This window comes from Myotis daubentonii, chromosome 2 (genome assembly GCF_963259705.1).
Source record: "Myotis daubentonii chromosome 2, mMyoDau2.1, whole genome shotgun sequence".
NCBI lineage: Eukaryota > Metazoa > Chordata > Mammalia > Chiroptera > Vespertilionidae > Myotis > Myotis daubentonii.
The window spans coordinates 114180500-114208433 of record NC_081841.1 but is presented as its reverse complement, the minus strand read 5'-3'; the positions used below and the strand labels follow the sequence as shown (position 1 = coordinate 114208433).

General features: G+C 43.3%; 1 protein-coding gene across 1 annotated transcript in view; it reads left to right on the top strand.

The window, feature by feature from the left end:
- The window catches only part of FREM2 (FRAS1 related extracellular matrix 2), a 334592-nt gene that overhangs the window by 249238 nt on the left and 57420 nt on the right, over positions 1-27934 (top strand). Inside the window, exons 7-11 of the mRNA XM_059684337.1 lie at positions 5548-5697; positions 7827-8036; positions 14162-14359; positions 15591-15755; positions 17046-17228. Of these exons, the coding sequence (XP_059540320.1) occupies positions 5548-5697; positions 7827-8036; positions 14162-14359; positions 15591-15755; positions 17046-17228 (906 nt within the window). The remainder of the gene's footprint in view (positions 1-5547; positions 5698-7826; positions 8037-14161; positions 14360-15590; positions 15756-17045; positions 17229-27934) is intronic.

Genomic DNA, 27934 nt, shown 5'->3' with positions numbered 1-27934 from the left:
GACATCCAAGGCTTGCCTGCGCCTCGGGCCAGCCCTGGGTGGCTGAAGGAACTAGGGGACTCTGGAGGCAGGTGCACAGCTGAGGGGACTGGACACTGCCATCTTTGAGGGCATGGCAGTCAATTAGCGTATTCCCTCCTTATTGGCTGTGGGGGCCGCCATCTTTGAGTACAGGGCAGTCCATTAGCATATTCCCTCCTTATTGGCTGTGGGTGCCACCATCTTTGTGATGGCGTGAGGGTCAGTTAGCATATTCCCTCTTTATTAGATAGGATTATTATCATTACCCTTTATTAAGCTATAACATAAAACACTTGATCTATATTTGGCAGAATGAGTCTGAACACACACAGAACTGAATTTTGCTCTGATATGTAGCCCAACTTGGTGTTTGATGGATTGTATTCACTACATGATTTTTTCTGTCCCGCTTCTGGTATGTATCTGTGAGGAGTAGACAGGTGAGAAGACGGGAGGTATCATTATTAGACAGAAGGTGCCCCCTTACTGCATTTCACAGCTCTCTCCCATAACTCAGAAATCTAATTTATATCCTATACTAATAAAAGAGAAAAATGGTAATTGGTGTACGACCGATACCTTTTTCATTGGCTAATCAGTGAGATATGCAAATTAACTGTCAGCCAAGATGGCGGCTGGCAGCCAGGCAGCTGAGAATAGGAGGCTTGGTTGCCCCAGCGATGGAGAAAGTCAAGGATCCCCCCAGCTGCGGGGCTCTGAGCTCCTGAAGCAACAACTCCAAAAGATACAATGTTTCAATTATAGAAGCTAAAAGATGGCGGTTAATTTGCATACTCAGGCTCCAAGCAGAGCGAAGCCAAACAGCCCTGAAGCAGCAGGGCAGAGAGGCCTCAGGGCCTGGGATCAGCAGAGTCGAGAGGCCTCCCGGCCCCACGATCAGTGGAGCCGAGAGGCCTCCCGCCCCGAGATCAGCGGAGGCCAGAGTCGGCCCAGCCCCACAATCAGGGAGGCGAGAGTCGGCCCAGCCCCGTGATCAGCAGAGCCTAGAGGCCCCCCAGCCCCGGTTATCATCCGAGCCGAGAGGCCTCCGGCCCCGCGATCAGTGGATCCGAGAGGCCTCCCGGCCCCAGTGATCAGCGGATCTGAGAGGCCTCCCAGCCCAGGTGATCAGCGGAGTCGGAGGCCTCCCGCCCCAGTGATCAGTGGATCCTAGAGGCCTCCCAGCCCAGGTGATCAGCGGAGTCGAGAGGTCTCCCAGCCCAGGTGATCAGCGGAGTCCAGAGGCCTCCCGGCCCCGGTGATCAGCCAAGAGGCCTCCCGGCCCGCTCCAGGCCCGTGATCAGCGGAGCTGAGAGGCCTCCCAGCCCAGGTGATCAGCAGAGTCGAGAGGCCTCCCAGCCCAGGTGATCAGCGGAGTCCAGGTGATCAGCGGAGTCGAGAGGCCTCCCAGCCCCGGTGATCAGCGGAGTCGAGAGGCCTCCCAGCCCAGGTGATCAGCGGAGCCGAGAGGCCTCCCAGCCCTGGTGATCAGCGGAGTCCAGAGGCCTCCCGGCCCGGTGACCAGCTGAGAGGCCTCCCAGCCCGCTCCTGGCCCCGCGATCAGCGGAGTCGGAGGCCCCGTGATCAGCGGAGCCAAGAGGCCTCCCAGCCCAGGTGATCAGTGGAGCCGAGAGGCCTCCCAGCCCAGGTGATCAGCAGAGTCGAGAGGCCTCCCAGCCCGGGTGATCAGCGGAGTCCAGAGGCCTCCCGGCCCCGGTGATCAGCCAAGAGGCCTCCCGGCCCGCTCCAGGCCCGTGATCAGCGGAGTCGGAGGCCCCGCGATCAGCGGAGCCCAGAGGCCTCCCGGACCCATGATCAGCAGAGTCGAGAGGCCTCCCAGCCAGGTTATCAGCAGCCGAGAGTCCTCCTGGCTAGAGATCAGCGGAGCCGAGAGGCCTACAGGCCATGGTTATCAGCAGCCGAGAGGCCTCCAGGCCAGGGATCAGGGGAGCCGAGAGGCGTCCTGGCCCTGGGATCAGCAGAGCAACGAGGCCTCCCAGCACCGGGATCAGTGTGACAGGATGCGGAGCCCCAACCCTCTGATCGGCCCTGCTCTGTGTGTGACAGGGTACAGAGCCCCAACCCCCCTGATGGGCCCTGCTCTGTGCATGACAGGAGTGGCGCTGCAACCTCCCTATGGACCCTGCCTTGAGTGTGACAGGGGGCGGTGCCCCAACCCCCCAATCGGCCCTACCCTGAGCGTGACTGAGGGTGGCATCGCAACCTCCCAATCCGCCCTGCTCTGTGCATGACAGGGGGCGGTGCCCCAACTCCCCAATTGGCCCTGCTCTGAGCCCGACCAGGGGCTGCACCTAGGGATTGGGCCTGCCCTCTGCCACCCGGGAGCAGGCCTAAGCCAGCAGGTCATTATCTCCTGATGGGTCCCAGACTGTGAGAGGGCACAAGCCAGGCTGAGGGACCTCCTCTCCCAACCCCGAGTGCACAAATTTTTGTGCACCGGGCCTCTAGTGATTATATATTTTGCCAGGAATGTGAAGAAACAGAGAGATCATATATTGTATGCAGATATTCAGGCTTTAGTAATAAGAGCCTTTTAAAAGACATACAGATGTGCCTGGTTTGGCCATCTTGTCACAAGAATTTTCAGAGCCCTATATTCACCTTTGCCCTCTCTTAAGAGTGAGAAATATAAGCAATTTGTTGTGTTTAAGGTCTGCCTTGATGAGTTTGATAAGATAACACCTTAATCCAGTGGTTCTCATCCTGTGGGTCAAACGACCCTTTCACAGGGGTCGCCTAAGACCATCAGAAAACACATATATAATTATATACTGTTTTTGTGATTAATCACTATGCTTTAATTATGTTCAATTTATAACAATGAAAATACAGCCTGCATATCAGATATTTACATTATGATTCATAACAGTAGCAAAATTACAGTTATGAAGTAGCAACGAAAATAATTTTCTGTTTTTATGTGGGGTCACCACAACATGAGGAACTGTATTTAAGGGTCACAGCATTAGGAAGTTTGAGAACCGCTGCCTTAATCTATCTACATAGACTTATATGTCCTAGCACCATCCAAGTTCAAAGGATGAGGGTTGAGAAGGTAAAATAGCTATAGGCAAATTTATCACCCTGTGAACAATATATAACAAGCAAAATTTCCAAGTTTTGTTTTGTATTATTCAAGAGTTTAGGGCAGTTATATGCTTTTTACCATGCCCTTCATATGAAACAAACAAACAAAAAGACAAAGAAAATACAATTTTCCATATTTAATAAAGGTAATTTATTTGGGGCAGGAAAGTAAAGAATTCTTACTCAACTTGAACAGTGCACAAAATGGATTTCCTTTGATTGTGGGCCATGATTGTAGGGTTTTGTTTGATTTTGTGTGTTTGGTAATTCAACTAGATGATCTAAAACATGATGGTTATCTCTTTAATGGCCTTGTGTTTTAAAGAACATTGATGTGAGTTGCATAGCTTTTTCAACTCAGTTCTTTTGAGTCTTTTAAAACGAGACACAGATGAGTAAAATATCTCAAGTCAAAGAGCTATTCACCACATTGTGTATACACTCAATTAATTTATCTTTGTTAATGGTTACTTATAAATTAAGCTCCTAATGGGTGCTATTTTTGTATATTTCAAAGTAAGTTTTTTTTCAAGTGAGCTCACAAATCATCTCTCAGTTTTCTTTATTAGTCAGCTGGCTGCTTTACCCCAGATTTCTGGCAGCTATCTCAATAGGTAAACTGTTGGTCACCAGTGGAATCAGACAGAAAATGATTATTAGATCAATTCATCAACAAAACTGGGGGGGCATGTGTTTTACTTTAATGTAAAACATTATTTTCATAAATTATTTTCATTCATGTTTAAGACAAATGTAAAACCCTTGGTGTGAGATTATTTATCTATTGGAACCTCACTTGGTATAGGACACCTCCAAAATCCTGTAGGTAGCCTACAGTTATGTCCTGATCTCCCTAAAGTAACCCAGCCTGGTAATCACCCTATATAATAAAAGGCTAATTGGCAAATAGACCAAACAGCGGAACAACTGAACAACTGGTTGCTATGATGTGTGCTGACCACCAGAGGGTGTGCGCAGAACATGGTGGGCATCGGCCATGGTGGGATGGTGGAACAGGTGAGCTGGGGTGCCAGACCAAGGCAGGGCACCGGTTTCTGTCATCGGGGAAAGCCTCTGGAGGTTACTGAAAATTCTTTGCTCCCGCACACCATGGTCCGGCCCGGCGCTCGCACCTGCTGCTGGCGCCGGCCCTGCTTGCACCTACTGCCAGTGCTGGAGCCACTGCTCACACCCACTGCTGGCAGCAGAGCCACTGCCCACACCCGCTGCTGGTGCCCAGCGCCGGTCCCGATCGCTCAGCGCCGTCAGCAGATGCAAGCAGGGGCTGCCAACCCTGATCATCCCTGAGGACTTCTCCACTTCCCCCTGATCCTGAGGGGCCATCAGGGCAGCAGCCGCTAATCACAACTGCTGATGGAGCCAGCCCTGCTCACACCCACTGCTCGCACCGGCCCCAATTGCTCCGAGCCTTAAGCAGGTGCAAGCAGGCTGGCACCATCAGCACGTGGGAGTGGTGGCGTTGGGAGTGGGGCTGCCAGTAGACAGGGGACCCTGGGCCATGGCAGGAAGAGCCAGGCGGGGGCATGAAGGATGGGCTGAGACCCATCCCTGTGCCCACCGCAGCCTTGCAGCCCACAGTTCCTTTTAAGGTGCACGAATTCATGCACTGGGCCCCTAGTCTGTATGTATGTGTGTGTGTGTGTGTGTGTGTGTGTGTGTGTGTGTGTGTATGGCTAATACGCAAAGTGTCCCCTCGGGGGTTCGACCAGGAGACCAGAAGTTTGATTCTCACTATGACATGCGCTGACCACCAGAATGAAGGAAGGCCCTGATCAGCAGCCAGCAGTTGGGGAAGGAAGGCTCTGGCTGGCAGCTGGAAGGCCCCGATTGGCCCTGATCACTGGCCGGCCTAGGGACCCTACCCCTGCACAAATTTTGTGCACCAGGCCTCTAGTATAGTATATTCAGTCTAGTCACACCAATGGATTAGTTATAACAGATCCAAATACACTAGATTAAAGCCAAATCTAATGGAATACAAGATGTCACAATGCAAATGGTCTCCATAGTAAAGACTTGGTAGGAGACGGTAAAATGAACAGTAGGACCAAACTCAAAATTTTAACCTTATGTGTTTTGTTTCATTTTGGTGCTATTTTACTAGCTAAACTTCTAGGAAGTTTATTGTGAAGACATTTATATGGAAGACAAAGTAACTCAAGATGAGAATGTTCCATTAGGCATTTTACCATGGTATTTTTGCTTTTCAACAGAAGCATTTTGACCTTAAAACTATATAAATCTTCAGATTAGAGATGTTATCTTACTAAAAGGAAAACTTATGATGATATAAAGAAGTCAAGATAATAAAGTTAACTCTTCTTTGGAATTACATCAGTAGAGTTTGGTGTAGAAAAATATAAATAACAGAAGTGTTTTTTGTTTTTAACTTAACAGAACCCATCTTCTACTTTGGTGATGTTGAGTACTCTGTGGATGAGAGTGCTGGCTATGTGGAAGTGCAGGTATGGAGAACAGGCACTGACCTGTCCAGGTCTTCTAGTGTCACCTTGAGATCTCAGAAAACAAATCCTCCATCTGCCAATGGTGAGCGGTTTTCTATAATAACTATGTTCTACAATTTTCAACTTACCATGACAGAAAAGACTTTAAAGCTAATATACTTTACTCTTTTTTAAATACTATTAATGTGGTCTAAATGGATTATTTTTTCTGAAATTATTACTATATGGTAGGTAAATCAAACCTTGATTTACTACTATGAGAAAATACACTTAAGAGCCATGGATCAGAGGCTAAGTTAAAACACATTAGTAAAAGACTAAAGTCTAATGCCTATATTTGCATGAATTTGTTCTCTACACTTGGCAAATCTAACATTGTTGAATATTATGACTTCATATGCACAAGAATAATCATGCTGACCACCTTCACAAAAATCTAATGCCAGGCATGCATCTCCAATTGGCTTCTGCCTAAGTTTAAACAAATGTCCCCATATATACTTCAGATTCAAAAGGCTTTCCCCAGTTTATTATTTGAGCTGCTCTTGCTGGTACATTTATCCTGGAATCTACATCAGCAAAAAGTTGATCATAGAGTTTATGGCAAGCATAGGATTGGAAATTTCCTTTTTTTTTTTCCTTCTAAATTACCAACAATACAAACTCTCTCTTTTACTCACATATGCACACATACATGCGCACATGTTCATTATACATACATTACACATTCATCACACAAAGCAAGCAGGGGCCATACAATTACAAAGGTCACTCTTAAATTTTAACTGTTTTAATGTAGTAGAACCAGCATAGTGCTTTTTATATAGTCATTGTCCAATAAAAATTTGTTTAGCCCAAAGAGTTATTTTGTTAGAGAAAATTCAAATAAAAGAAAAGATAGAAATGAGAATAAAGGTAAAGAAACAGAGAAAAAATACAGATAGATTCAGATACAAATATTTTTTAAATGAATTATAGACATATACATCCAAATATGGTTGCATATTCAGAGGTAAAGTAGATACAAAGTGAGAGTTAGAAATTATGAAAACAGAAAAGCAATGATATTTAATATCAACCCCCACTCTTAGTCTTTATAAACATTAAAAGAAAATTTCATTTTAGAAAACTGTGGTACATCTACACAATGGAATACTACACTGCTATAAAAAAGAAGGAATTCTTACCATTTGCAACAGCATGGGTGGAACTGGAGAGCATTATGCTAAGCAAAATAAGCCAGTCAGAGAAAGATAACTATCACATGATCTCACTCATTTGTGGAATGTAATGAACAACATAAACTGATGAAGAAAAATAGAACCAGAGTCATAGAAGCATCGAACAGATTGTCCAACCTATGAGGGAAGGCAGGGGGTAAGGGGGTAAGAGATTAACCAAAGGACTTGTATGCATGCATATGAGCATAACCAATGGACACAGACGGTGTGGGGGTGGGATGGTAGGGATGAGAGGCTGGGGAAAGGTCAATGTGGGAAAAAGGAGACTTATGTAATACTTTAAACAATAAAGAATTTTTAAAGAAACAAAGTTTTATTTTTAACTACGTTAGACATAAATGAAGATGTCCACACTAGGTATGTACCCAATGATCTGAAATGGCCAAAATCATGGACCAAATATGTCTTGAGAATAATGGGTTGCTCTACTTAACTGGGGTGAATGTGGGTGGAGAGTGTGGGACGCTCTTCAAAGTTTATATCCGAAATGTGTTGCTTTGACCAGCAGGCAACAACACACTTAAAAAAGATGTTCTCTAGTAACTCACAAAAACAAATATAGGTACTTACGTAATGTTAACAAAATTTAAATTATTATATTTATTTCATATATAATTAATAATAATCATATTTGATTGATATACCGATTTTAGATCTCATTTTTATTAGCTCCATTTTAGAATTCCAAAATAAAGATTGAGAAACTAACTATAAGACATGAAGCAAAAATAACTAAAGTTAAAATAACACATTAGACATAGATACGACAAAGTTCAGAAACTGATATTTGATTTATCATCTCAACCAATGTAGATATTAATCTTTTATATTTCATTAAATGTACTTTTCTGTAATGTTATGCTAGTCTACATTTTAAAACAATTGTAAATATACTACATGGTTTGCTTATCATAATTTTGTTTAAATTTAGTCAGTCCCCAACTGAATAATTCTTTTGTTACTATCATAGCTGGAACAGACTATGTGGGAATTAGTCGTAATTTAGATTTTGCACCTGGAGTCAGCATGCAGACTGTTCGTGTCATCATTCTGGATGATCTTGGACAACCAGTGCTGGAGGGAATTGAGAAACTTGAACTGGTGCTTCGTATGCCTATGAATGCTGCCATTGGCGAGCCCAGCAAAGCCACAGTGTCCATAAACGACTCTGTCTCAGATTGTGAGTGTTTATTAAGTTGTAATAAGTAAACTAATAAGCTAGAGTTTACATAAATATTAAATTAAAAAATAAACTAAGGTTTATATACCTGTATTAGTTTGCTAGAGCTGTCATAACAAAGTACTATAGACTCATAAATATCTTGTGTCACAATTCTTGTGGTTAGAAGTCCAAGATCAAGGTGTTGACAGGGTTGATTTCTTCAGAGGGCTGTAAGGGAAATATCTGTTCCAGGCTTCCCTCCTTGATGTTTAGATGGCCATTTTCTTCCTTTGTGTCTTCATATCATCTTCTATGTGTGTCTCTGTCAAAATTTCCCTTTGTTAGGGCCCAGCTAGAGTGGTTTGTACAAGCAGTTTCTTCTCTCTCTCTCTCTCTCTCTCTCTCTCTCTCTCTCTCTCTCTCTCCCTTTTTCCTTTCTCTAAGCATGTCCTCTAGTGAGGATTTTTTTAAACTTCTCCTTTTCATAAGGACACAAGTTATATTGAATAGGGTTTACCCTAATGACTTCAGTTTTACTTACTTATCTCTGTAAAGACCCTATCTCCATATAAAGTCACGGTCTCAGGTACTAGGGGGGAACACAGTTCAACACATACTGATACCCTTTCTTCTACCAATTATTAGAATAGAATTATACTCTCACACACAAAAATTTAGTCTTCCTCTCACATTCAAAAAAATGTGATATTGCTGATCTGGCCTAAACCGAGCTTTTCCAAAGAGGACCATAACCAACATGCCTGGTGGTTGGCTTCAGATCATACCAGAGCACCACCCAATTAGCTCCATAAATGACACACTCAAAGTGGGAATACAGGGACTATACCTCAACATAATAAGGGCCACATGCCAAACTCACAACTAATATCATACTCAACGGAAAAAAACTAAAATAATTTCCCTTAAGATGAGTAATAAGACAGGAATGCCCACTCTCTCCCTTCTTATTCAACATAGTACTGGAAGTCCTACCCACAGCAATCAGGCAAGAAGAAATAATAGACTTCCAAATGGAAAGGAAGAAATAAAACTCTCACTATTTTCAGACACTATATATAGAAAACCTTAAAAATTTCATCCCAAAACTACTAGAACTGATAAATGAATTTAGTAAAGTAGGAGGATATAAAATAAATATTTAGAAATTGGTTGCATTTTTATACAACAATAGGGAAGCATCAGAAAGAGAAACTAAAAAAAATTCCCATTTAGCATTGCATCAAAAAAAGTACCTAGGAATAAATATAACAAAGGAGGTAAAGACCTGTACTTACAAAATTATAAGACATTGAAGAAAGAAGTTGAAGACACAAATTAATGGAAGCATATACTGTGCTTCTGAATAGGAAGAATTGACATTATTAAAAATGCCCATAATACCCAAAGCAATCTGTAGATTCGATGTAATTTCTATTAAAATACAAATGGAGTATTTCCACAGAACTAGAGCAAACAATCCAAAAATTTATATGGAACCACAAAATATTTTGAATAGCCACAACAATCTTGAGAAAGAAGAAAAAAGTTGGTGGTATCACACTGCCTGGTGTCAAACTGTACTATCAGGCTACTATAGTAATCAAAACAGCATGGTACTGGCATAAAAAGAGACACAAAGATTAATGGAATAGTATAGAGAGTCCAGAAATAAACTCACACCTATATGTTTAATTCATATATGACAAAAGAGCCAAGTACATACAGTGGGGTAAAAAAAAAGTCTATTTAATAAATGGTGTTGAAAAAATTAGATAAATGCATGCAATAGAAATGAAACTAGACCATCTTCTTACACATATACAAAAAGAAACTCAAAATTGATTCAAGACTTAAATGTAAGACTTGAAACCATAAAACTGCTTGAAGAAAATATTGGTAGTAAACTTTTTGACATTGTTCTTAGTAATATTTTTTAATATGTTTCCTGGGGCAAGAGAATAAAAAGATAAAAGAAACAAATGGGACTATATCAAACTAAAATGGAGAAAACCATCTAAAAAACAAAAACAACCTATTGAATGGGAGAATATATCCGCCAATGATACACCTATAAAGGGTTAATGTTCAAAATACATAAAGAATATATACAACTTTACACACACACACACACAAAAAAACAACAACACAAAAAATCCAATTGAAAAATGGGCAGGGTACCTGAATAGACATTTATCCAAAGAATACATACAGATGCCCCATACATATGAAAAGATGAACAATGTGACTAATTATCAGAGAAGTGCAAATTAAATAAAAAATGAGATATCTCACACCTGTCAGAATAGCCATCATCAATTAATCAATTAATAACATGTTTAAGGATGTAGAAAAAAGAAAATACCCATGCACTATTGATGGGATTGCAAATTGGTATAGCCACTATGGAAAACAGTATGGAGGTTCCTCAATGAAATAAAAATAGAACTACATTATGACTTAGCAATCCCGCATCTGAATATAGAAATTTAAAACACTAATTTGAAAATATATATGCATTCCTATCTTCATTGCAGCATTATGTACACTAGTTATGATATGAAAGCCATCTATGTGTTCATTGATAGACAATTGGATAAAAAAAATGTTATGCATATATACAATCAAATATTACTTGGCCATAAAACAAAGAATGAAATCTTACCATTTGTGACAACATGGATGGGTCTCAATGGTTCTCAACCTTCCTAATGCCGCGACCCTTTAATACAGTTCCTCATGTTGTGGTGACCCCCAATTTCATTGTTACAAATTGAACATAATTAAAGCATAGTGATTAATCACAAAACAATATGTAATTATATATGTGTTTTCCGATGGTCTTAGGCAACCCCTGTGAAAGAGTCGTTCGACCCCCAAAGGGGTTGCGACCCACAGGTTGAGAACCGCTGGTCTAGAGGGTATTATGCTAAATGTAATAATCCAGACAGAGAAAAACAAATACCATAAGATTTCACTTGCATTTGGAATCTAGAACAAAGAATAAACAAAATGGAGACAAAATCATAGATACAGAGAACAAACTGGCAGTTGCCAGGATCCCGGAGGGCAGTTGGGGTTCGGTGATAAAGAGAAGTGCTGGGGTCCAGCCCCAGCGGGTCCAGGGGTCCCCAAAGGTGTGGACAGAGTCGGCGAAGAAGGAATGACACGGAGACAGCGTTCAGTTGATCAGCAGCCTAGCCAGGATCTCCAGCCAAGTTCTAGTCTGGATCTCCAGAGAGGTTCTGCTTAGGATCTCCAGCCAGGTTCTGTACAGGTTCTCCAGCCAGGTTCAGTCACCAGGTTCTAGTCAGGTTCTCTTGCCAATTTCTGTAGTCAGGTTCAGTCCAGGATCTTTTGCCATGTTCTCTCCAGCAAAGTCCTTCTGTCTCTAGAGAACGTTCTGTGTAGGTTCTGTGCCTAGGCTCTGTCTCTGTTGGTCCTGTCTTCCAAGCCCTGTGTCTTGCTGTCTTGTTACATCTGTATTTATACCAGTTCATTCAATCCTATCAATCTCTATTACAAAGGTTAGGGCGTTTCTTATCTCCATTCCAGGGAGTAAAGATTATGTAGCTTAAGCATGATTGTTCGTAGTTAAAGTGATTAATTACCCGCCTGGCACTTAGTTAAGAGGTTTTATTCCCTCCCTAACTTCAGGGGAAAATCCCTACCTGGGGAAACAACCTTTCTCAGAGAGGTGACCTTGGTTAAAACACATAGTGCCAAGAAGGTGAGCAAACATATTAAGAACCGTATGCCATATATGCCAGGTCCCTTGAAACAGCAAGCATGGACCGGCTTCCGGCAGAGAAGTGTTTAATAAGTACAAATTTGCAGTTACAAAGTAGTCAGGGGATATAAAGCACAGCACAGGGAATATAGTCAACAATATTAAGTGTCATCTATAATTGAAAAAATGTTTAAATTAAAAAAGAATTGCCTCATCACAGATGAGTAGAAAAACATAGGGCTGCACAGACACTTGAATGTCAATGGTCTTTTTCTATTTCTCAACATAAGACACTTTCTGTCATCTTCAGACAGTGCTGAAATTTTCCTAATGATGTGCCAAATACATTGTTCTAAAACAAGTACCTATTAGACACATGGCATGGCTCTTTAACACATCATCACAAGGGAATTCTGAATAATCTTCTACCATAATTATCTTGATGTTTCTTTGAGCAGCCTAATCTATTGTCAATGAGACCTATATTTAATTGATGTAGCATAGCTGTCATCTAAATATTTCATCTACACTAATAAAAGAGAAACATGGTAATTGGCGTACGACCACTACCCTTCCCATTGGCTAATCAGGGAAATATGCAAATTAACTGCCAGCCAAGATGGCGGCCAGCAGCAGGCAACTTGAAACTAACATGAGGCTTGCTTGCTTCAGTGACGGAGGACTCCAACGTTCCCCGCCTGCCTTGCTGGCCTCTGAGCTTGCAGTTTCAAACATTGTAACAAATATAGACGCCCAGAAACCAGCTTTCAGCCGGCTGGGATCTCAGAGCTGGAGTTGATACACAGTTTCTAGAACTGAAACAAACCAGATACCTGCTTTCAGGAGCGGAGGCCTAAGAGCTGGAGCCTCAGAGCTAAAGCTGGCCCAGAATAAAAAAGAAAAAAGAAAAAAAGGAGCAGTTGGGAGCGTCAGTCCCAGCCTGAAAACAGCCCTCAGCCCCTCACCCAGACTGGCCAGGCACCCCAGTGGGGACCCCCACCCTGAAGGGTGTGTGACCAGCTGCAAAAAGCCATCATCCCCTCATCCAGGCTGGCCAGGCACCCCAGTGGGGACCCCCACCCTGATCCAGGACACCCTTCAGGGCAAACCAGCCGGCCCCCACCCGTGCACCAGGCCTCTATTCTATATAGTAAAAGGGTAATATGCCTCCCAGCACTGGGATCAGCGGAGCTGAGAGGCCTCCCGGCACCGGGATCAGTGTGACAGGGGACAGCGCCCAAACCCCCTGATTGCCCTGCGGCTCTGTGTGTGACAGGGGGCAGGGCCACAACCTCCCTATCGGCCCTGCTCTGTGGGTGATAGAGGGCGGCGCTCCAACCCCCCTTCCCCCCCCATGGGCCCTGCTCTGTGTGTGATGGGGTAGAGCCATAACCTCCCCATCGGCCCTGCCCTGAGTGTGACAGTGGCGGCGCCCCAACCCCCTGATCGGCCCTGCTCTGTGGGTGATAGAGGGCCGCGCCCCAACCCCCTGATCCGCCCTGCTCTGTGTGTGACAGGGGGCAGTGTGCCAACTCCCCTATTGGCCCTACTCTGTGAGTGACAGGGGGGAGCTCCTCAACCCCCTGATGGGCCCTGCTCTGTGCGTGACGGGGGGCAGCACCCCAACCCCCTGATTGGCCCTGCTCTGTGCGTGACAGGGGGTGGTGCCACAACCTCCCCATCGACTCTGCCTTGAGTGTGACAAGGGGCGGTGCCCCAACCCCCCAATCGGCCCTACCCTGAGCTTGACTGAGGGTGGCATCACAACCTCCCAATCCGCCCTGCTTTGTGCATGACAAGGGGCGGGACCCCAACTCCCCAATCGGCCTTGCTCTGAGCCCGACCAGGGGCTGCACCTAGGGATTGGGCCTGCCCTCTGCCACCCAGGAGCAGGCCTAAGCCAGCAGGTCGTTATCTCCCAAGGGGTCCCAGACTGCGAGAGGGCACAGGCCGGGCTGAGGGACCCCCCACTACCCCCCGAGTGCACAAATTTTTGTGCACCGGGCCTCTAGTATATGTATAATATTATACTCATTGTCAACTTTTCCAACATGATATGAGTAAACTATGTTTGTAATAATGTACACAATATTTAGTGATATTCATATCAAGAAATTCTGATAAGCTCATGAGTAAGTAACACATATGGGGATCTGGTTTATTCACTTTTTAGCATTTCATTGCACCTCCCTACTCCACCAGTTGGCAGAGCAAATTTCAAAAATAAGGAAATCAAAACATTTAAAGTTTAGTCATTTTCTCAAGGCCAGAACAATGACAAGTGACTGAGTGGAGACTGGGTACCTCCTCTCACAACTGTTTCACTTTCCTTTCCACTAAACCATGTTTTCTGAAATGTCACTTCATTAAGAAAATTTTTGTTCAGTTTCACGCATATGTTTATTTGTTTCTGCAGTACCTAAGATGCAATTCAAAGAACGTGTATATACTGTCAATGAAAATGACAGGCAGATAGTTGCAATAATCCACAGGAGTGGAGATCTCCAGTTCATGTCCTCAGTAAGATGCTATACACGACAGGGATCTGCACAAGTGATGATGGACTTTGAAGAACGCCCAAACACTGATATCTCCATCGTTGAATTCCTGCCAGGTAAGTTTAAGCTTGACATGTTTATTTGAAATTTTAGTAGACCAAATTTTTGTGAGTAATATATATCAGGAACATATAAGTTCTTGATTTCAACAAGCTTATGACATAATATTATGTACACTAAATGATAATATGGTGAGGTAGATTGTAACAGGTTGAGTGAATGTCCTTTTTGGTTTCTGTATCAATTTATTGATTAATTTTCAGTGATTTATTATATTGTTTATTCAAAACTTATTCAGTGATAGGAACATATATTGCTGGGGTCCAGCCCCAGCGGGTCCAGGGGTTCCCAAAGGTGTGGACGGAGTCAGCGAAGAATGTTTTACACGGAGACAGCGTTCAGAACTCTCTAGCTTTCCTTAGTCTCCGTGGATCTTCCCTGTGCCTGGCTGAGGCCACAGAGAGAGATCCCAAGGCAAGCTGAGCCTTTATTTTATAGTGAGAGGTAAACAAGGTAGTGGTTACCAAAGTTACACTGTTCTTGTGAGTTTCACTTGGTTACAATGTTCTTGTAAGTTTCACTTGTTTACACCATGGTTATACTTCCTGCACTTCCTCAGCCCATTAGCTTCCCAGATAAGATCTAGGGAGTGTTACAAGGTCAAGCCTAATTATGCTAAGAGGACTGTGCACTCTAAACTGGGAATTATTTGTGACTTTGCCCACAGGTCAGTCCGAGGCTTAACCCTATATCAGCTCCCTACAATATGTGTAGATTTCACAATACTAGGAGATACTTAATGTTCAAGTGACAGAAATTAAAAGGAATTGATGTCAGATTTTTAATATATGTATCCAGATCCTTAAAATATCTGATCAGTTGAGATCTAGTAATTGTTCTAGAAACTGGTACTGCGGTCAAATTAACAATGATCAACATGTACTAGGCTGCTAAATTTACTTCTTGATTATAATGCTAGAAATTTATAAACAAAAATTGACACTTGCTCTTTTTCCTTGTTTTCTAAGATGAGTGACAGGACTTAAAGACTTAAAGATGTTAAAGAAATCCCATTCAAGTAGTTGGCTTGTCATTGCAGTGAATGAACAATTATTCATTCAACAAATATTTATTGAAGGCTTACTACATGCCAGACACTATTATTTGCACTGTTGATAAAGCAAGGAAAAGGCAATATGCTTGCCCTTGTGGTGCTTATATTCTAGCTGCAGATGTACCTTTTTTGGCCTATAGTATATGATTGATCTGCTGTCATTATTGTTTTAGGTGAGACTGAGAAGCCTTGTATCCTTGAGCTGATGGACGACAGACTCTATGAGGAAATAGAGGAACTCCGCCTAGTTCTTGGCACTCCACAAAGCAACTCTCCCTTTGGGGCTACAGTTGGTGAACAAAATGAAACTCTGATAAGGATCCGAGATGATGCTGATAGTAAGAAGTCATTTCTTATTCTCAACTTTCAATTGGGAACTGAAATCCGTTTATGTTAAAGTTTCAGGTAGATTAGAAACAACCCACTGTTTTTGACTAGGCTTTTAAAACAAATGAGAATTAAAAAAAAAAAAGAGAGAGAGAGAGAGAGAGAGAGAGAGAGAGAGAGAGTTGCCCTAACCAGTTTGGCTCAGGGGATAAAGCATCGGCCTGCAGACTCAAGGGTCCCAGGTTCGATTCCGATCAAGGGCATGTACCTTGGTTGTGGGCACATCCCCAGTGGGGAGTGTGCAGGAGGCAGCTGATCAATGTTTCTCTCTCATCGATGTTTCTAACTCTCTATCCCTCTCCCTTCTTCTCTGTAAAAAATCAATAAAATATATTTTTTTTAAAAAAAGAGAGAGTAAAATAAGGAATGAAATAAACCATTAAAACTGAAAGTTGATGTTGAAGAATATGACTTATATCTAAACTAGAGGCCTGGTGCACAAAAATTTGTGCACTGGGGGGGGGGTGTCCCTCAGCCCGGCCTGTGCCCTCTCACAATCTGGGACCCCTTGGAGGATGTCCACCTGCTGGCTTAGGCCTGCTCCCTGGGGGGATCGGACCTAAGCTGGCAGTCAGACATCCCTCTGGCAGCCCAGGAGCCCTTGGGGGATGTCCACTTGCCAGCGGGGAGCAGGCCTAAGCTGCAGTCTGACATCCTTAGCACTGCTGAGGAGACGGGAGAGGCTCCCACCACCACCGCTGTACTGGCAGCCGTCAGCCTGGCTTGTGGCTGAGCAGAGCTCCCCCTGTGGGAGCTCACTGACCGCCAGGGGGCAGCTCCTGCATTGAGTGTCTGCCCCCTGGTGGTCAGTGTGTGTCATAGTGACCAGTCATTCTGCTGTTAGGGTCAATTTGCATATTACCCTTTTATTATATAGGATACTAAATCCCTAACATTCATACCTCCCCTCTTTCCCTGACATACATTTGGGTGCAGGCAGTCCTGGGCCAACAATTTCCTCCCTCTCTTCCCACTCTCAGTGGCCTGCTCCCATAAAATTTTGGCACATGGAGACTGCCTAGAGCATATGCTCTTTGAGGACTGGTTAATTCCTAAGGAAGGGGCTGGACTATGTTATGTGTGCTCAGTTGTTCCTAACACACTCAATAATATTGGGTGAGGAAACAGAAAGAAGCCAGGAGTATAATAGTAATTAAGCTCTTCCCACAGGGAAAGAAACATTAGAAATGGAGAAAAATTCCTTTTACAATTTAAATTATTCCTATTTCCCACAATTTTAGAGACTATTATTAAATTTGGAGAAACCAAATTTAGCATAAATGAACCTAAAGAACCAGGACAATCAGTGGTCATAAAGATTCCAGTGATTCGCCAAGGAGACACTTCAAAGGTTTCCATCGTGAGAGTGCACACCAAGGACGGCTCGGCCACCTCTGGAGAAGACTACCACCCTGTGTCAGAAGGTAAGGGCGCTCCCAGTTCTGTGTCCATGGGGGTTGTACTCAAGTGACCATGAGAAAAGTAAGAAAATATCCAATTGAAATAAAAATATACATATACCTGTAAATTAGTCTTCAGAAAAAACAAAAACAATGGCATTTATTTCCAGAATTCCTCTTTTGACTTAGAGAGTGTATGTGTTAGGACTTAGGAAATTTTTAAGTAAACATGCTAGACAACTTTCTGTTTTGAGTCTACTTTCACCTTCACTATGGTAATCAGACATTGAATAATAATTCTTGTGAAGTATTCTATTGCATTGAAAATGCATAATAGCAGAGATAGTAGTCTATTTTAGTTTATAGAACACCCACAATTTAAAACTTCAAGCTAGAAAATTTTGTGTTTATGGAGGGCAAAAAAAGAGTGGTAAAATATCAACTACATGAGACCATAAAGTCTATATGGGCCTCAAAAACCCATTATGGGTGCTTTTCATCCGTGTCTCGATTGCCTCAAATTTATGGATCATTTCACCATTTACTTTTATAAATAATTAAGACAAATCATTCAGTACACACTCTGCCTCCCCCTCTTTTTCTCTCAGATTTGTTTGCTGACAAAATAAATATAAATTAATGTCCCAAATTTAGTCTATGAATTATTTGGAATTCTTTTCCACTTGGTTTCTAGTTTCCTATCTCTCACTACAAACAATCATTAGTTCTTAATGATCATAGAGCTTTAGGCATTCATCTTTTTTTTAAAATCTTTATTGTTGAGAGTATTACAGATATCCTCCTTTATCCCCCTATTGCTCCCCTGCGCCCCGTACTCATCCCACCACAGGCCTTCACCATCCAACTGTCTGTGTTCATAGGTAAGATCTTTGGTTAATCTCTTCCCACTCCCCAACCCCCTTCCCTCTGAGAATTGTCAGTCTATTTCATTTCCATGCTCCTGATTCTATTCCATTCACCAGTTTATTCTGTTCATCAGATTTTTTATTCATTTGATTTTTAGATTCACTTGTTGATAGATATGTATTTGTTGTCACTTTGTTGTTCGTATTTTTTATCTTTACCTTTTTCTTCTTCTTCCTCTTCTTAAAGAATACCCTTCAACATGTCATGTAATACTGGTTTCATGGTGATGAACTCCTTTAGCTTTTCCTTGTCTGTGAAGCTCTTTATCTGACCTTCAATTCTGAATGATAGCTTTGCTGGGGAGAGTAATCTTGGTTGTAGGTTCTTGCTATTCATCACTTTGAATATTTCTTGCCACTCTCTTCTGGCCTGCAAAGTTTCTGTTGAGAAATCAGCTGACAGTCATATGGGTGCTCCCTTGTAGGTAACTAACTACTTTTCTCTTGTTGCTTTTCAGATTCTCTATTTGTCATTAACACTTGGCATTTTGATTATGATGTGTTTTGGTGTGGGCCTCTTTTGGTTCCTCTTGTTTGGGACTATCAGCTTCCTGGACCCGTAAGTCCATTTCTTTCACCAGGTAGAAGTTTTCCATCATTATTTCTTCAAATAGGTTTTCAATATCTTGCTCTCTATCTTCTCCTTCTGGCACCCCCAAAATATGAATGTTAGTACACTTGAAGTTGCTCCTTAAACTATCTTCATATTTTTGGATTCTTTTTGCTTTTTTGATTGGGTGTTTTTCGCTTCCTCATATTCCAAATCATTGATTTGATTCTTGGAATTCTTTACTGTTGAATCCCTGTAAATTATTCTTTATTTCAATTGGTGTATGCTTAACTTCTGATGGGTCCTTTTCCATGTCTTTGACATTCTCACTAAGATCCTTGAAAGTCTCATTAAGTCCCTAGATGCAGTGGTTCTAAACCTGTGGGTCACGAACCCTGAAAATACATCCTACATATCAGATATTTACATTACGATTCATAACAGTAGCAAAATTACAGTTATGAAGTAGCAACAAAAATAATTTTATGGTTGGGGGTCACCACAACATGAGGAAATGTATTAAAGGGTCGCAGCATTAGGAAGGTTGAGAACCACACTGTATTAAAGGGTTGCGGCATTAGGAAGGTTGAGAACCACTGCAGTTCTCAACCTTCCTAATGCCACAACCCTTTAATACAGTTCCTCGTGTTGTGGTGACCCCCAATTTCATTGTTACAAATTGAACATAATTAAAGCATAATGATTAATTACAAAAACAATATGTACTTATATATGTGCTTTCCAATGGTCTTAGGTGACCGCTGTGAAAGGGTCATTCGAACCCTAAAGGGGTCACGACCCACAGGTTGAGAACCACTGGCCTAGAAGCTCTCATGAAGACCCTTGAGTAACCCTATGACCATGGATTTGAACTCTGTATCCAGTAGTTTGCTTGGTTCCATTTCTTTCATTTGTGACATGTTTCTTTGTCTCTGCATTTTGGCTTCTTCCCTGAGTTTGTTTCTATTTATTAGAGATGCTATGTCCCCTAGAATGGGCAGAGTGGCCTTGTGTAGTATGTGTCCTGTAGTATGTCACCTTAGCTGGGTACTCTAGGTGACCCCTGGTGTAGGCTGTGTGCATAGTCTTATAGTTGAACCTTCATTGCTATTGGCATCTCTGGGAGGAATTGACCTCTAGGCCAATTGGCTGTGAGAACCTGCTATGACTACAGTGGGAGAGCTGCTGTGCAGAAAACACCCTTAAGGAGCAGGACTTGCTTCAATGGGGCTTTGGTGCTCACTGAATTGGCCTCTTGAGTGTGTGACTTGTGGATGCGTAAAGTTGTAATCTGCTGTGGTCTGAAGCTTTCCATCAGGTGCACTGGCTCTAGGGCCTCCAGGGAGGTGCAAAGTTAGCCAGTCTGGGGACATCCTGCAGGAGCTATTTGTATTGGGCTTTGAGATGCCCAGGCAAGGCCTAGCTATGAAACAAAGCAGGCTGGTGCTAGTGTTAGTTAGGTCTTGGGCCTTTTATTGATAGGTTTCAGGCATGCTGTCACTACCTTCAACTTGTTTGAGAGATTTTGGCAAAATCTGAAGATTGAACAAGGACATATGGATAAGCTGCTGCAAACAGGTTTGGAGGGACTGCAAACTGGATGGGGTGGGGTCTCAGGGAATCATCAGGATGGAGCCAACAGATTTGGCTGCCAGTCAGCCCTGCCACAGGGGAGGTCTCATCACAGGAACAGTTACCCCTGTAAGCACCCCTGACTGGGAGAAAGCTGCCCCCAAGTTCCTGACCCGATGCCAGACAATCCAGTTCCTCCCAGTATGTGTCTGGGTCCCCCAGAGCAGCTTCCCTGTGCCCAGCGCTGGAGCTCAGATGAAGCGGGACCGTGTAAGTTCATGTGCCAGCCTTTTAAAAAAACACCTGGGTCTCCAGCAGCCTCCGTGTCTCTCTGCCCCAATCCCTGCTGGTTTTTATAGCCCATAATTATGGGGACTTCTCTTCCCAGCTCTGGGTCCCTGAGCTGGGGGTCTGGTGTGGGCAGGGACCCCTTGTTTCTCATGGGCAGCCTCCACAGAGATGATCCCCCTCCTGATTTAAAAAACAAAACAAAACACATCACACGTGGGTGTTGGACCATTCTGCACCTCTGCCCCTCCTACCAGTCTCAATATGCTTTCTTCTTTACTTCTCTAGTTGTAGGACTTCCATTCAGCCAGCTTGCAGTCGGTTCTGAATGATGGTTGTTCTGTATTTTAGTTGTAATTTTGATGTGGTTGTGGGAGGCAGTGAGTACAGGCATTTACCTATGGGGCCATCTTAGTTCTCCCAGGCATTCATCTTTATCTCCTAACTTGCATACACAATTTAGAAAAAGACTGATAGTTATTACTAAATCAGTTATAAAGGTAATGATAGAATAGGGGGAAAAAGCATTTTCTGCAGAAGAGTTTATACTTTTTATGCATATAGTTTGGGGCAAAAGTAGTGTGGGAACCCTAATCAAAGTATGCTGGATATTCAAGGCTAATTTGAGGGTGGGGGCCCTGTCCAGAGTATGCCAGATATGCAAGGCCAAGTTGCCTTATGCAGGTGCAAAAGCAAGGACACAGAGATTATATTGTATGCACTGTGCAGGTGTACTTTTCTTGGGCCTTTTATTGATAGGTTTCGGGCATGCTGTCACCACCTTCAACTTGTTTGAGAGATTTTAGCAAAATCTGAAGATTGAACAAGGATATATGGATAAGATATGAACAAGGACATATAATCCAAATACTGATGTCACTATTTGGCAAGAAGCCTCTTTTATCTAAGTTGGTGTAAAGATGTGTTGTTGACCAGCCGGTGTGCAGCTGCTTGGTATGGCTCCTGTGTTTGCTACTGTATTAGCAAGGGCTGCTTTATGTGGCTACTTTGTAATGCTACTTTGAAGAACTGTTTTCTCTAATGTCTACGTGGAAGCAATGGCTACTTTGTCTGCAATAAGGTCTCTCTTCTATGCTTATGACTTCTGTCTTCTCCATCTAATACCTGGCATCCATGAAGGTCCTGTTCCTGGTAGGGGAACTAAGACCCCACAGTTGTAGTTGAGCAGGATCAAAGAGAAACTTGCTCCCACAAGCTCCACAATGAGCAGGGGAGCAGGGTTCAGGAGTAAGTACTCCAACAAGTAGGTTTACAGTTCATGTGGAAAAAGATACAATAATCTATATATATAAAAGCCAGGAGACCAGAATGCCAGAACGACCAGTCGCTATGATGCCCACTGCAGCCAGCCAACAGGCGCAATCAGGAGGCAGCCCTTCCCCCCAGCCAGCCCCAGATGGATTGGGGGCAGGGCTGGCTGGCCAACCTCCTACACCCTTCCCCCTGGCTGGCCCGGCCCCCGATCGGCTCCCCCACCCCAATCAAGGGCAGGGCCAGCTGGCCAACTGCCTGCAACACCTCTCCCTCACTGGTCCCACCCCCAATCGGCCCACCACACCCTGATTGAGGGTGGGACCAGTCAGGGGGAGGGGCCACAGGAGGTTGGCCAGCCGGCACCACCCCCGATCCGACTAGGGGCAAGCTGGGGGGAGGGACCGCCCCCCCCCCAATTGGGCCAGTTGGCCGGAAGCAGTGGACATCATAGCGACCAGCCATTCCAGTCATTCTGGCATTCCGGTCGCTTGGCTTTTATATATATAGACTACAGGCCCAGTGCACAAAAAGTTGTGCACTCGGGGGGTAGGAGGGGTCCCTCAGCCCGGCCTGTGCCCTCTCGCAGTCTGGGACCCCTCAGGAGATAACAACCTGCTGGCTTAGGCCTGCTCCCAGGTGGCAAAGGGCAGGCCCAATCCCTAGGTGCAGCTCCTGGTCGGGCTCAGAGCAGGGCCAATTGGGAAGTTGGGGAGCCGCCCCCTGTCATGCACAGAGCAGGGCCGATCAGGGGGTTGGGGCACTGCAGCCTGTCACACACAGAGCCGCAGGGCAATCAGGGGGTTGGGGAGCTCCCCCCTATCAGGCACAGAGCAGGGCTGATCAGGGGGTTGGGGCGCCTTCCCCTGTCACCCTGATCCCGGTGCCGGGAGGCCTCTTGGCTCCGCTGATCCCGGTGCTGCGAGGCATATTACCCTTTTACTATATAGGATAGAGGCCTGGTGCATGGGTGGGGGCCAGCTGGTTTGCCCTGAAGGGTGTCCTGGATCAGGGTGGGGGTCCCCACTGGGGTGCCTGGCCAGCCTGGGTGAGGGGATGATGGCTTTTTGCAGCTGGTCACACCCCCTTCAGGGTGGGGGTCCCCACTGGGGTGCCTGGCCAGTCTGGGTGAGGGGCTGAGGGCTGTTTTCAGGCTGGCGGGTGACTGAAGCTCCCAACTGCTCATTTTTTTCTTTTTTTTTTAAATTCTTGGCGAGCTTTAGCTCTGAGGCTCCAGCTCTTAGGCCTCCGCTGCTGAAAGCAGGTTTCTGGCCTTTGTTTACCTTCTGTATTTGAAACAATGTTGCGATCCTGCTGGCTGAAGCCCGGCGACTAAAGCAGGTTTCTGGGGTTTTGTTTAGCTTCTATATTTGTTACATAGTTGCTTAGAGTTGCAGCTCAGAGGCCGGCAAGGCAGGCGGGGAACATTGGAGTCCTCCGTCACTGAAGCAAGCAAGCCTCATGTTAGTTTCAAGCTGCCTGGCTTCCGGCCACCATCTTGGCTGGCAGTTAATTTGCATATCGCCCTGATTAGCCAATGGGAAGGATAGCGGTCATACGCTAATTACCATGTTTCTCTTTTATTAGATAGGACTAGAGGCCTGGTGCACAAAATTCGTCCATTGGGGGGTCCCTCAGGCCAGCCTGTACCCTCTCCAATCTGGGACCCTACAGAAGATGTCCAACTACCTCTTGAAATCCGGGACCACTGGCTCCTAACCACTCGCCTCCATGCCTGCCTGATCGTCCCTAACCCCTCTGCCTGCCTGCCTGCCTGATCACCCCTAACCACCACTGCCTGCCTGCCTGATCACCCCTAACTCCTTCCCTGCTGGCCTGATCACCCCTAACCGCCTCTGCCTCGCCCCACACCCAGGACCCAGGATTCCCTCCTTTGGCTGGCTGCAGGGACCCAGGACCCGGGCTGGCTTCGCCCAGGCCAGTCGCAGCCTCAGGGGACCATGGGCGGGCAACTTTGCTCAGACCAAAGCCGTAGGCGCTGGCCCCTGTGACTGCGGGGCAGGTAGCTTGTCCCTCTCCCAGGCCACACAGCCTGGCTGTTCCCCATTCCTCTCTTGTGAGCTCATTTGTGCCTGGCTCGTCCCCATTCCTCTCTCCCCAGTGTTGAGTGTCTGAGTTGTTATGGTGTGACAGTGTGAGGGTGTGATGACCATTTGCATATTAGCTCTTTATTATATAGGATGATGATATATTTGAAATAAATCAGATACCACCAAAAATGAGAGAAAAATACTGCTTATCACTAAATTATAAGATCTAAAATAAGTCTATTATTTATTTTTTATTGTCCCCAAGAACATGATTAGTGAGAGGGAGAGAGAGAGAGAGAGAGAGAGAGAGAGAGAGAGAGAGAGAGAGGAGACATTTATGTGAGAGAAAAACATCAATAGTTTCTATACAGGAATTTAACTGACAGCCTTGTGGTGCACAGGACAGCACTCAACCAACTGAAACACTCCAGTCAGGCTAAAGTAAGCCTCTTAATACACAGGTTTTATATGAAGGAAACACCTTCTAAATATGCAAAATACGACCTTGAGAAGTAGATGTTTTTCTTAGAAATAAAACAAATATTCTTTGCTAAAACAGAAACAAAATTATATCTATGCAGCCCTGGCCAGTTTGGCCCAGTTGGTTAGAGCATCATTCTGTACATGGAAAGGTCACGGGATTGATTCCCGGTCAGGGTCCATACCAGATTGCAGGTTCGGTCCTGGCCGGGGTGTATATGGGAGGCAACCAATCTATGCCTCTCTCTCTCTCTCTCTCTCTCTCTCTCTCTCTCTCTCTCTCTCTCTCTCTCTTCCCTCCCTCCCTCCCTCTCCCTCTCCCTCTCTCTTCCTCTCTTTCAAAAAAATTATATCTATGCAATAAATTGACAGTCAGAAAAATGTTAAATAACATTAAAACAGCCTGTGTTATTTGTTTTAATCCTCACCTGAGAATGTGTTTATTAATTTGGAAAGGTAAGGAGAGAGAGAGCAAAACATCAATGTGAGAGAGACACATCTCTCAGGTTGCCTCCTGTACATTCCCTGACCAGATATTGAACCCACAATTTAGGAATATGCCTGACCAGGAATTGAACCTACAATCTTTCTGATGCATGGGATGATGCTCTAACCAGCTGAGCCACCCAGCCTGGGCCAGCCTGTTTCTTTTTTATCACATAAATGTCAGCTTGCTGTTTATAATGTTTATAATAAAAATTTAAGTAATATTTTCTAATCCTTCCATGTTGTCACAAATGGCAATATTCCATTCTTGTTATAGATGTGTAACATTCCATTGTATAGATGTATCACATCTTTATTCATTCATCTATTGATGGACACCTAGATTGCTTCCATATCTTGACTATGGGAAATTATTCTGCAGTGAACATAGGGGGGCACATATCTTTTCAAATTAGTGTTCTCTGGGTAAGTACCCAGAAATGAAATTGCTGGGTTGTATAGTATATCTATTTTTAGTTTTTTGAGGGATCGCCATACTGTTTTCCTAGGGGTGCAATTTGCAACAACATGGATGGGTCTACAAGGTATGAGGCTAAGTGGAATAAGTCAGAGAAAGACAAATTCCATGTGATTTCACTTATACATGGACTTTGAAAACAAAACAAGCAAACAAAATAAAAACAGATTCATAGGAACAGAGGCCAAAGGGATGATTTGCCAGAAGGGAGGAGTTGGGGAGGTTAGTGAAAAAGGTAAGGGGAACATGGTCAGTAATATTGTGAGAAGTTTACACAGTGACAGATACTTACTAGAATTAGTGGGGTAATCACATTATAAGTTAAAAATGCCTAATATTGTACACCTGAAGCTAATATAACCAATATAATATTATACAACAACTGTAGTTAAGTAAAAAATAAATTTAAATTTATAATTTAAAAAAGATAAAGAGAATCAAAGCATACCAAAAATGGAAATATTTTCTGAAATACTATGCTCTAATTTTTCCTTTTATGTTACAAATTTAAATCAGTCATTTCAAATAAACAGAAAAACTTAAATATAGAATACAATGTGAAATATTTATGCTAAAAATGTTTAAAGTAACAGATAAAGACTAAAATAGTTGAGAAAACAACTATCACCTAACACATGTACTCTAAGAAAATAATAATTTAACATCCTATATAATAAAAGGCTAATATGCAAATGGACCAAACTGCACAACGACCTGTCGCTATGATATGCACTGACCACCAGGGGGCAGATGCTCAATGCAGGAGCTGCCCCCTGCTGGTCAGTGCATTCCCACAAGGGGAGCGCTGCTCAGCCAGAAGCTAGGCTCATGGCTGGCGAGCACAGCAGCAGTGGCAGGAGCCTCTCCCACCTCCACAGCAGTGCTAAGGATGTCTGACTGACGGCTTAGGCCCTCTCCCCACAGGGAATGGGCCTAAGCCATCAGTCAGACATCCCCCAAGGGTTTCTGGACTGTGAGAGGGTGCAGGCTGGGCTGAGGGACTGCCCCCTCCCCCAAGCGCATGAATTTCGTGCACTGAGCCTCTAGTTTAAAATAAACACTTAAGTTTTTAACTTCTTAGAAATTGAGTTTGTGCAATTCAGAGGGTTACAAAACTTGAATGCTTATAGGGCTAAGACAAGCTATAGAATGAATGAAGCAAGGGAAGTGTTTTGGGGTTGGGGTGAGAATGGAGTGATGGAAAATCTATTCGCTGCTGAGAAAGAAAAAAAAAAAGCCTGTGCTATCATAGCCAGCTGACTGTTGCAGACAGAAAAGTTCAAAAGAACTCAAAAATCTATACTTTCCTATTAAATCCACAGATTTTTAAGTGTTAGAAACTAATTTTTTTAATGCAATGTCTCACGGTCAAACTAAACAAATTGGTGGGCCAGAAATGATCGCCTATGTTTTTCTTTTGCAACAAGTGCCATGAGCTCTTTCAGGGTATATGGAATCAAAGACAGAACATGGTAAGGCTAATGTGTAAAATGGCTGTATCTAGACACAGAACTAATTGTAAAGATGAGTCTGGCTTCCTAACTCAGTTTTAAACACTTCTGTAATAATAAAAGCATAATATGCTAATTAGACTGGACATCCTTCCAGACGAAGGAAGCCTGGGTCCCGAGTGCCTGCTGGTGGCCAGAGCAAAGCCCGGGTCCCAGATGCCAGAGGGAAGCCAGTGCCAGGAGCTGGGAGAAGGAAGGCCTACTCTTGCACGAATTTTGTGCATTCGGCCTCTATTTTTTATAATTGACAATTATAAAGTACAAGTAGAAAAGGAAAAATACATTGGAGACACATTTTCTTCTGCCTCATTTTAAGACTTATAATTTTGAATTATAATGACTGAACTGCAGTTAGATCAGAAGGCATCATCTCTTATCTTTTTTAATTGGAATGATTATCTTCTTTATTTAAACTTCTGTGCCATTTTCTAAAAAGGTATAGTAAAACTACAAAATAGTTTATACGGGTTTCATACTATAGTCAGTTGCTTATTCATGAGTTCAATAAAATCAATTAAATTTTAACATTTTCAGGATTTTAAAGTAAGTGGGTTCAAAGGGATTCACAGAATTAGGCTTAGTTTTCAAGATAATGAAGCAATTTTGTTTAGTGAGGAAGGACAGGGATGAGAGAAAAAATACCATTAATATTTATCTTTAAAAAAAGTTTTTAAGTTTCCAAGATTAACATCAACAATAACAGATATAATTTAAGATATAATTTGATATGTTGATAAAATCTTAATTTTACATTCAGCTTTTCCAGATATATACATAATGTAAATACTGTTCACATTCAATAATATCTGTGACCATATTCATTTGACTTATGTCCTGTTGGTTTAGAAATTTTGGGAAATAAGATGCAAATTTTTCTGGTTGTGTCCTGGTATTAGAACTGTTGATTATCTTTTCCATAACTCAGCATTTTTTCAAACTGAGGTCCAATAAATATAGTAGCTTATGATTAAATTTTTTTCAGGATAGAATGGAATAAAATAGAAAATATTAGAGTGTAATGAATATAATAGAAATAGGTGATTTTAAAAAACTTTTTATTCCATTTCATTCACACACACACACACACACACACACACACACACTGGTCCATATTGT